The sequence below is a fragment of the Solanum stenotomum genome, chromosome 5 (genome assembly GCF_019186545.1).
Source record: "Solanum stenotomum isolate F172 chromosome 5, ASM1918654v1, whole genome shotgun sequence".
Lineage (NCBI taxonomy): Eukaryota > Viridiplantae > Streptophyta > Magnoliopsida > Solanales > Solanaceae > Solanum > Solanum stenotomum.
This window is the reverse complement of record NC_064286.1, coordinates 47,429,821-47,439,649: the sequence shown is the minus strand read 5'-3', so window position 1 is coordinate 47,439,649 and position 9,829 is coordinate 47,429,821. Positions and strand designations below refer to the sequence as shown.

The 9,829-nt window shown below is 35.8% G+C and overlaps 2 protein-coding genes across 2 annotated transcripts; both read right to left on the bottom strand.

The window, feature by feature from the left end:
- Positions 1-1,814: 1,814 nt before the first annotated feature.
- On the bottom strand, positions 1,815-2,821 carry LOC125864071 (protein CHUP1, chloroplastic-like). The gene is made up of 3 exons (XM_049544013.1): positions 2,711-2,821; positions 2,292-2,637; positions 1,815-2,098 (listed from the first exon to the last, which is right to left on the bottom strand). Exons 1-3 carry the CDS (start codon positions 2,819-2,821, stop codon positions 1,815-1,817), a joined length of 741 nt encoding a protein of 246 aa, XP_049399970.1.
- Positions 2,822-8,187: 5,366 nt separating this feature from the next.
- Positions 8,188-9,267, bottom strand: LOC125864070 (putative F-box protein PP2-B2). The gene is made up of 2 exons (XM_049544012.1): positions 9,221-9,267; positions 8,188-8,590 (listed from the first exon to the last, which is right to left on the bottom strand). Exons 1-2 carry the CDS (start codon positions 9,265-9,267, stop codon positions 8,188-8,190), a joined length of 450 nt encoding a protein of 149 aa, XP_049399969.1.
- Positions 9,268-9,829: the final 562 nt, after the last annotated feature.

The following is a 9,829-nucleotide window of genomic DNA, read 5'->3' as shown; positions in this document are numbered from 1 at the left end:
CACAAACTTCAAACCAACCTTAGGAGATCTACACTTACTACCATAAAGACACTCAAATGGAGTCATACCAATGCTTGAGTTATAGCTATTATTATACAAAAAATCGATCAAAGGAAAATGATCATGCCAATCACCCTTAAAGTCAACCACACAAGCTCTCAACATATCTTCCAAAATTTGGATAGTTCGCTCTGCTTGCCCATTGGTTTGAGGATGAAAGGACATACTAAGCTTAGTACGAGTAGCGAGGCCCTTTTGGAAAGACTTCTAAAGTAGGGTAGTGAATTGGGTACCGCAATTAGAGATAATGGGTAGGGGCACTCCATGAAACCTAACAATCTTCCTTAGATACAACTTAGCATAGTCTTCTTCCAAATAAGAAAATTTGACGGGAATGAAATGAGCTAACTTTGTCATTCGGTCTACATTTACCCAAATCGAGTCATGTTATCGCGGGTGTAAACCAACAATAAAATCAATATTCAAATCCTCCCACTTCAAAGTAGGAATACTAATATCTTAGGACAAACCTCTTGGCTTTTGATTCTCAACCTTCACTTGTTGACAATTAGGAGACTTAGCCACAAATTCCGCAAATCCTTCTTCATCCCATTCCACCAATAAACCTCCCGCAAGTCATGGTACATCTTGGTGGCTCCTTGGTAAGTGCAATATCAAGAACTATGTAATTTCGATAAAATTTGCTCCCTTAAGTCATCAACATTGGAAACACACAAACAACCTTGATATGCAAGTTACCTTCTCCCCCTTGGGAGAAAGCCTCAACGGTTTTTTTAAGTAGCCCTTCCTCTTTTCAATCAAAATTGGATCAAGACCTTTCTTAGTTTTCACATCCGACACAAATGACTATTGTGAACCATTATGGACAATAACACGGCCCTAATTAGAATCAACCAACCGAATACCCAATCTGTAATCTATGAACATCACACACCAAATCTATCTTATCTTTCTCAACATGAGCAACACTACCCATTGTAAGTGACTAAGAGCATCCGCCACCACATGGCCTTACCAGGGTGATAGAAAACACTCATGTCGTAATCCTTCAAGAGTTCTAGTCATCTACGTTGGCAAAAAAATTAGATCATTTTGCTTGAACACATATTGCAAACTCTTGTGGTTGGTAAAGACATCAGCATGAACACCATACAAAAATGCCTCCAAATCTTTAAGGCAAAAACAATCGCCACTAGCTCCAAATCATTGGTAGGGTAGTTCTTTTCATGAATCTCTAGTTGCCTTGAAGCATAAGAAATGAATTTCTCATTTGCATAAGAACACATCCTAACCTAATTCTTGAAGCAACTCTTCTCACAAACTTCCGGCAACAAGAACTTTACTTTCTTTTGGGTTAATACCATCAATGGAGAGGCAATCAAAGAAAACCCTTCCACAAACCTTCTAAAGTAACTCACCAAATCCAAGAAACTTTGAATATCCAAAGGGGAAGAAGTCTAGGCTAACTCTTAACCACATTCGTTTTCTTAGGATCTACCTCAATATCCTTGCTGGAGACAATGTGACAAAGAAAAGCCATAGAACTTAACCAAACTTGCATTTACTAATCTTTGCAAAGAGTTGTTGTTCCTTGAGGACTTTCAACACAATCCTCAAATGATCGGCCTGCTCATCCGCACTCCTTGAGTAAATCAAAATGTCATCAATAAATAAGATCACAAACCTATCAAGGTATTGTTTAAATAACCTAATTATTAAGTCTCTTGTAGGGAAAGAATCCATGAGATACGGGATAAAAACTAACTGATGTTGATCTCTTGCGAACTAGTTCATTAGAGAGATCCTTTCAAAACTTCTGCATATTTCGCCAACTCAGCTTTATGAACATCTTCTTGGTCATGGTTATTTCCTTTTTCTTGAGGTGATTCAGCAAGACGTTTTGACATATAATCTAATGAGCCCGCATCACTATATCTCTTTGTACGTGTCGGGTAGTTTTTGCTTTCTCCTTTATTAGCTGTAGAGCCTTGATCAAATGAATGGAAATCTATAGATTGTTTGGATGAACCTGGAGATGGTATTCTTGATCTGCTCTGGGGTTTAATAGCTCTAGTATCTACGATAGACATACTAAGAATAATAAGAGCATCTTGCTGGATTCTCTTTAGTGTTGTGAGCCATTTATGAATGATTATGATGATGGTCCTTTCCCCATATTAGTCTCATAAGTTTATGAAAGATTTTGCTTTTGTTTGAAGTGTCAGACTTATGGGCTGAAGAATTAGAAATAGAAGTACCATCAAACTCACCTGAATTCATAAGATGTGGTTCTTGGGAGGATAACTGGTTAGAATCAAGCTCCAAAACATGGATTCCCTTGTCCCCTTGGTCTTTTTTAGCTGCATATTCAACAACTAGTTGCTTGGCTTTCTTACTAGATTCGGGGCTTAACGATTTACTGAGATCCCTTGCAGTTGTTTCACCTAGGGCAGACTGATAGTTCCTCAGCTCATACCGCAAGCAAGCATTTATCCATTTAAGATAGGCTACTTCATCAACATCGCTGCAACGACCTTCTTGAATGTGATCAACTTCTTTTACTAATTCTTGATTTTGCTTTCTCAGTTGCAGACTTTCTTGTTTCAGTGCTTTTACCTGTGTCAGAACAAAGGTCAACAAAAACACATGACATAAAAAATGTTGATCAATAAAAGACTTACTAATACACTATCTTCCAGAGAAGAAATGGCAAAGAGCTAAAGATATTCCGCATAGGTCGCAAAGATGATGTCCGCATAGGAAAAGGCAAAGAGCTTTTCAGTTGCCCTCCGGGTAGCATTTTTAGGAAATGATTTCCTGTGTACCTTACCTATGCGGACTTCATCTTTGGGACCTATGCGGAATATTTTCAACTCTTTGCCATGTGTCCTCTGGAAGATAATGTATTAGTAAGTCTTTTATTCATCAACATTGTTTATTTCATGTGTTTTTGTTGACCTTTGTTCTGACACAGGCAGAAGCACTAAAAGAAGAAAGCATACAGTTGAGAAAGCAAAATGAAGAATTAGTAAAAGAAGTTGATCACATTCAAGAAGGTCGTTGCAGTGATGTTGACGAAGTAGCCTATCTTAAATGGATAAATGCTTGCTTGCGGTATGAGCTGAGGAACTATCAGTCTGCCCTAGGTGAAACAACTGCAAGGGATCTCAGTAAAATGTTAAACCCTGAATCTAGTAAGAAAGCCAAGCAACTAGTTGTTGAATATGCAGCTAAAGAAGACCAAGGGGACAGGGGAATCTATGTTTTGGAGCTTGATTCTAACCAGTTATCCTCCCAAGAACTACATCTTATGAATTCAGGTGAGTTTGATGGTACTTCTATTTCTAATTCTTCTGCCCATAAGACTGACACTTCAAACAAAAGCAAAATCTTTCTTAAGCTTATGAGACTAATACGGGGAAAGGACCATCATCATAATCATTCAGAAATGGTTCACAACACTGAAAAGAATGCAACAAGATGCTCTTATTATTCTTCTGGGTACTATTCAGATATGTCTGTCGTAGATACTGGAGTTATTAGGCCCCAGAGTAGATCAAGAACACCATCTCCAGACAATTTATAGATTTCCATTCATTTGATCTAGGCTCTACAACCAATAATAAAGGAGAAAGAAGAAACTACCCGACACGTACAAGGAGATATAGTGATGTGGGCTCATTAGATTATATGTCAAAACGTCTCGCTGAATGACCTCAAGAAAAAGGAAATAACCATGACCAAGAAAATGTTCATAAAGCTGAGTTGGCGAAATATGCAAAAGTTTTGAAAGGATCTCGCTCTAAAGAACAAGTTCGCAAGAGATCAGCAGGTCAACTAGAGTTTCGTCTATGAAGTTTGCTTCAATTATCCTCATCAATGTTCTTGCACAATGTTGTGTCTGAACAACTTAAGTATAAGAATTCTTACTTGGTTTTTCTTCTATGTGGAAGTCGGATTTCAATTATTTTGTAGATGATTTTATTGCTAATATGCACTTACCGTGTTGTCTGTAAACATATTGTTCATTATTATGGAAGAAAATTTTGTAAAGGCAAGTAATATATATTCAACTTTGTTGGAGATCTTACATGTTATGAACAATGACATTGAACTGAACTTGGTGATATCCTATAGTTAAAATTATAAATATTGCTAATTCGGCTGCTAGATACCTTGGAGTAATTTCCGAGAGTGCTTTAAAACTTAATTAGTGTTCTGAATTTGAAACATATTCTTTGGATGTTTCATATCACTTACTAATTTGTTCACTAATGCCCTTTAGGGACTTCTTTTACAACATAGGATTCTCTGATAAAGATATAGTGACATTGTCGGGAGGCCACGTTGGTATATCACATAAATCTGCATCTGTCTATTGATTTTTTTTCTCACTGGATAATGTTGTTTGTCTTAAAGTTCTTTTTTATTCACTGTTGCAGGGGAGAGCCCATCCATATGAGTCTAGTTTTGAGGGACCTTATTGGTAAGCATTCGAGGTCGAATTTTAGGTTGGGTGTCGGGGTGGTGATCTGAGTCGAGTGTCAGCGTTGGGTTTCGGGTCAACTGTTGAGGTCATATACCAGATCACGTGATGAGTTTAGGCTCCGAATCAATTGTCGAGGTTGGATATCGAGGTCGGATAGTAGTTCAGAAACTGGGTTTTGGATCAGGTTTTAGGGCCGGGTCCTGAATCGGTTGTCGGGGTGTCAGATCCTAATTGAGAAGTCAGATCATGCATCGAGTGTAGGGGTTGGGTCCTTATCTGAAATTCAGATCGTAGTTCAGATGTCAGGTCTCAGGTTAGGGTGTTGGCGTTGAATCTTAGATCAGGTGTTGGCGTCGGGTCTTGGTTCAAAAGTCGGGTCCTGATTCAGTAGTTGGATTAGATCTTAGATTGGTCGTTAGGGTCGGGGTCGTTTTCCTATTTGAAAGTCGGATCTCAGGTCAAGAGTCAGTCCCCATTTAGAAGTCGAGTCTTGGACTAGGAGTCGGGGGTCGGGTCAGGTGTAGGGTCGGGTTCTGCTCCGAAAGCCTAGCCAAAATGGAAAAATATTTCCCAAAAAATACTTTTCATTCACTAACCAAATATTAGAAAATATTTTTCACTCACCAACCAAACATGAGAAAATAAGTGAGAAACCAACTTATTTTCCTAAAACATAGTTTCTAGGAAAATATTTTCCATGGAAACATTTTGCTTCATACCAAATGGTTTAACTAAATCTAAATGTTCAATTTAAGAGATGCAAAAATATTGGAAGAAGTTAAATACTAATTTTTGAAAATGCAATAAACAGAATAAAAGATAATTACTCATTTTAACGTGAGAGTGTGCTATGTCACCGGGTATATTATATATATATGACAGAGTATGAGCAGCGAAATTTGATACATATTTGCCTCATCAGTAATCCACATATATAGTGTAAGAAAATAGTCCGTGAGGAAAAATAGGAAGTGAGAGTAGTATAAAATTTAAGGTGTGCAAAATAAAAGAAGGTTATTTTTATTTTAAGTATATAGTAAGTCTTTCCAGATAACAAAATGTTAAAATTCTCGTGATAATGATACTTTATTGCTCAGCTCAAGTATTATACTTTCAATGCTAAAAGAACTTGGTGCCTTGTTACTCCCTTGTTCTCAACACAATTAACTATAGTGATGAATTTTTTTGTCGTGGATATTATTCCTACGCGTAATTATATGCTCAACACAATTAAATATAGTGACGAAAGTTTTTGCTTTTTTCTGCTTGTCTACCATCAATAAGCCTTCTATTTTTGGGATATAGGTGGGGTTGAAACTTATCATGAAGATCTCCTTGTTTGTAACCTCTTTTTTATTGTGGACATTAGGAATTTATATTAACTATACTGTTGTGCATAAATAGTAATAAGTATTTATATTATCCCCTGCTTCCCATTTGGAATTATACTAATCCATAAGTTGAAAGTTTCGAGATTAAGAAACAGTATTACACTCGAGATATCACAAAAACGGTGGTTCATGCTAGCAATTTTGATTTGTATAGCCCTTCTGTTCTAGCTGCAAATTGGAGAGATTGCATTTTAATTAAAATGGCTCCTAATCCTCCCAATCCAAAAGAATTTCCAAGACAATGTAGGTATATGTTCTTAATATGAATTAGAAAGCCAACCAATAATTGAATATGTATTATGTGGTGTTTCATTAATTTTACAAAATTATTGCAGGGAAATATTAAAAATTGAGTATACTCTAAGCAGATGATGGAATTGGGCTATTCCTTCCTTGGATTATTGTCTGAAGGTCTCTGTCTTGATCGTTGTCATCTCAAAAATATGGATTGCCGGAGGGGCTTGGTGTTTTGGCCCTTTACTACCCAGCATGCCCTCGGCCAGAACTCACCATAGGCACCAACAAACATTCTGACAATGATTTTCTCACAGTGCTTCTACAAGATCACATCGGAGGACTCCAAGTGCTTCACCAGAATCAATGGGAATGGTTTGATGTTCCTCATATGTGTGGTGCTTTTATGGTCAACATTGAAGATCTTCTGCAGACAAGTATTTTTCTTTTCTAATCCATGTACCATAGATTAGAGTGAATATACCATTTGCTTATTTTGGTTGCTTTTTTTCACCTCATATCAAATGACAAGTATATAAGTGTTGAGCACAGAATATTGGCAAATAAAGTTGGACTAAGAGTATCAGTTCCATGCTTCTTTGGCACATAATCAATTTCCAAACTTTATGGACCGATTTCTGAATTGTTGTCAGAAGATAACCCTCCAAAATATCGTGCAACTGCAGTTAAAGACTATCATGAGTACTTCCATAAAAAAAGTTCTAGATGGAACTTCTGCATCGTCGCGTTACAAGATCTAATCTTAATGAACTAACATAAATTATAATGAGAACACAATGTTTGTTTTTAAAGACAACTGAAGTTTTGTTGTTTTTTGTTGTTAAATCTTTTGTTATGTAATGACAAAAAGTCTCATTTTATATAACGAACAAGCTAAAATCCTTTGATGATACTAAGGCTAGTATCAAAAGGAATTGTTGATGCTGGAAACACCGAAGTGCCACGAATATTCATTCAACCAACTAAAATAGAGGAATCTGTAAGCAGTTCATTTTTCCAGTGATAGATCCAATCAAGCATAAAGAGATTGTGGACAAAGTTTGAGAAGCATCGGAGAGATGGGGTATAATTTAATTTCTTCCAAGTAATTGATCATCTCATTCCATTAGTTTTCCTACTTTTGTACAGGGTGAAAATTGATTGAATACATGTGGCACTTGAGGGAAATAGCAAAGAGAGGTAGGAAAGTTGGTTACCTGAGAAGGCATTCTCGATAAAGGGAAAGCAAAAAAAAAATGCTACACACTAAGGAGGGTTCGGACGCTTATGACGTGGACAAAGAGACAAAGGGGGACAAGATGTTAGAAGGAACAGGTGCGTGGATGGGCTCATACAGACCTGAAGGCTGCAGGAATATTAGTTGGAATCAGCTAAGCGTCCTCTGTAATTGGTCTTGGTACTTGAGAAATTACCACAATGACTTGTTAGTCAAATTTATTTTTACTTTGCAGGATTATCATTTCTCTGAATATTCCACAAAAACTTATTAAAAATATTGACTTACAGTATTGTCATGCCTTATTAGCTTTAGCACCTAAAGAAGATGAAGATCAATATGATGAATTATCCCAAAGAATAGAAATCTTTGGGAAAAACAACATCCAAATGATAACACCATATTTTCTTCCTTTGACGACATAGTTGAAACTGATCCATCAGTTGAAATCCAAAAAAATGTTTCTCCTTTCATCAAAGCTCTCTTCAAATATAAAACTAGAAGCACATAAACTAACAGAGATATTAAATAGAGAAGAAAATTCAACATCATAAATATCGGAAGAAGGAATTTCACTTTACTTTGTTATACCGTCTAAAAGTTAAATCCAAAATATAGGCCACAAATTTAGCCAGAAGATAACCTTCCGGTAGAAAGAGGACGTCCAAATTATTAAGTAATACTAAAGCCTTAAAGGGTATGCAATGTATATGAATTGTCTGTAGTAAATTGCAAACATTGAAATAGTAATCAAAATAAGAATTCAAAGATTTCCTGTTCAAAACATATAAAACTTAAATTCCCATATCCACTTCTCATTTTGGACGAAACTCAACTCCTTCAACAATGAGTCCAATTTTGTAAAAGTGAATCTTCTCAAACAATCTTGCTTCAATAGGACCGTCAGTGTCTTTCTTGCTATCAAAATATCCCAATTTTACTTCCATACATCCATCTCCTCTCATTTTTGGGATACCCCCACTTTCTTGCAATCTTGGAAGGTGCTCAGTGTTGGCCTGATTTTCAACATCAATTTCAATCTCATAATAAACAAACCTAATAATTGATTTAGTAGATGGAAGGTTATTGTCGCACCCATTTACAAACTTGAACGCCAAATAAGCAGCATATTCTGTCTTTGGTGGCAACATTTTTGTGCCTATTGTTCCACGAATATCCAATTGATTTATAGCAGTAAGATATGCCGTTTCAGAGAATCTGCAAAAGCATTGCAAGAAACATTTGTAAGGAAATTTTTTTTAAAATAATAATTAAATGATATGTAGGGCTTTAGTTCTTTAGTAGGTGTATCAGATGCGATTTTTTTTAAAAAATTACAAGATTGAGTCATATATGGTATTATTTAATTGACTTTTTATAGCATTTTTTTATTTTTACCATCAAAACATTGATAGGAGCCTGCGCACCATCTGAGTTTGCGCCATATAAAACCATTATTGGTAGTTAAGACATTCCTATTTAAGGCATCTCCTTTCAAGGGCATGAACCATCTTTTCTAAACCATGGGTGAACATTTACCATCTTCGTAATGTGCTATACTATACGATGCTAATAGGGGGAAGCTCTTAACTTCAAAGTTGGAGTATTAGCCTTTAGTTTAAAATAAATCATTTAACATTTTTAAAAAAAATAATGTATATACATTAATATATCGGACAAAATTGAGCACATCATTTTCTCTTCAAATTTTTCACATTCAATAAAGTTCTTTTTTTATTTTCGGTTTCTCATTTGGTGTTCAATATCTGCATTAGAGCCCGACTAATTCAGATTGGAGCCGTGCAGGGCCCTATTGGGGAAGTATTTCCTACCAAGAATTTTTCATACCCAGAGTTCAACCCCAAAACCTCTAGTTTAGAGAGGAGCAACCCCATCCGTTGCCCCACATTTTTTCATGGTGACATTAACTCTTAGTTGTTAAATTAATCTAACGTCTGCTATCCCAATACGTTATTTGTGTATATTTTCCAAGTTGAGCCATTATCAATTATGAATTCATAATAAACAGTTAGTTTCTTCCAAATATGCACATAGAATACATAATGTAATTTTTGATATTTTTGTATCGAGATCAAATTGTCATAATGTCAGATTCAGTGCATATTAACATTAAGGTAATAATTATTTATAATTGTAGGCTACACATATCATATTTCACATTCCAACATTTGTTTGCACTTTATATAAGATAGACATCAAAGTCATAACGAGAGGGAGAAGTCAGTGTAAAGAGAAGAAGAAGGAAAGCAAACTACTTTGTTGAATAAAACCTCTCAAAGGAAAACGTATTTGCACACGTGTATTATATCACTATGACATTTGGGTATAGTTGGCTTCTAACAAAATAATTACTTATAGAGCTAACAACTACAACTAACTGACTAAGCTAACAGTTACACTAATCAACATAAACACATTCTCAATGTACCCCCTCCT

Coding starts and splice junctions, on each gene's coding strand:
- LOC125864071 (XM_049544013.1), bottom strand. CDS start 2,821: ATGCTACCCGGAGGGCAACTGAAAAGCTCTTTGCCTTTTCCTATGCGG. Junction 2,638..2,710: donor CATTTCTTCTCTGGAAGATA/GTGTATTAGTAA, acceptor GTTCTGACACAG/GTAAAAGCACTGAAACAAGA. Junction 2,099..2,291: donor ACCACATCTTATGAATTCAG/GTGAGTTTGATG, acceptor TGTCTATCGTAG/ATACTAGAGCTATTAAACCC.
- LOC125864070 (XM_049544012.1), bottom strand. CDS start 9,267: ATGGGGTTGCTCCTCTCTAAACTAGAGGTTTTGGGGTTGAACTCTGG. Junction 8,591..9,220: donor GTTTTGGGGTTGAACTCTGG/GTATGAAAAATT, acceptor ATGCTTTTGCAG/ATTCTCTGAAACGGCATATC.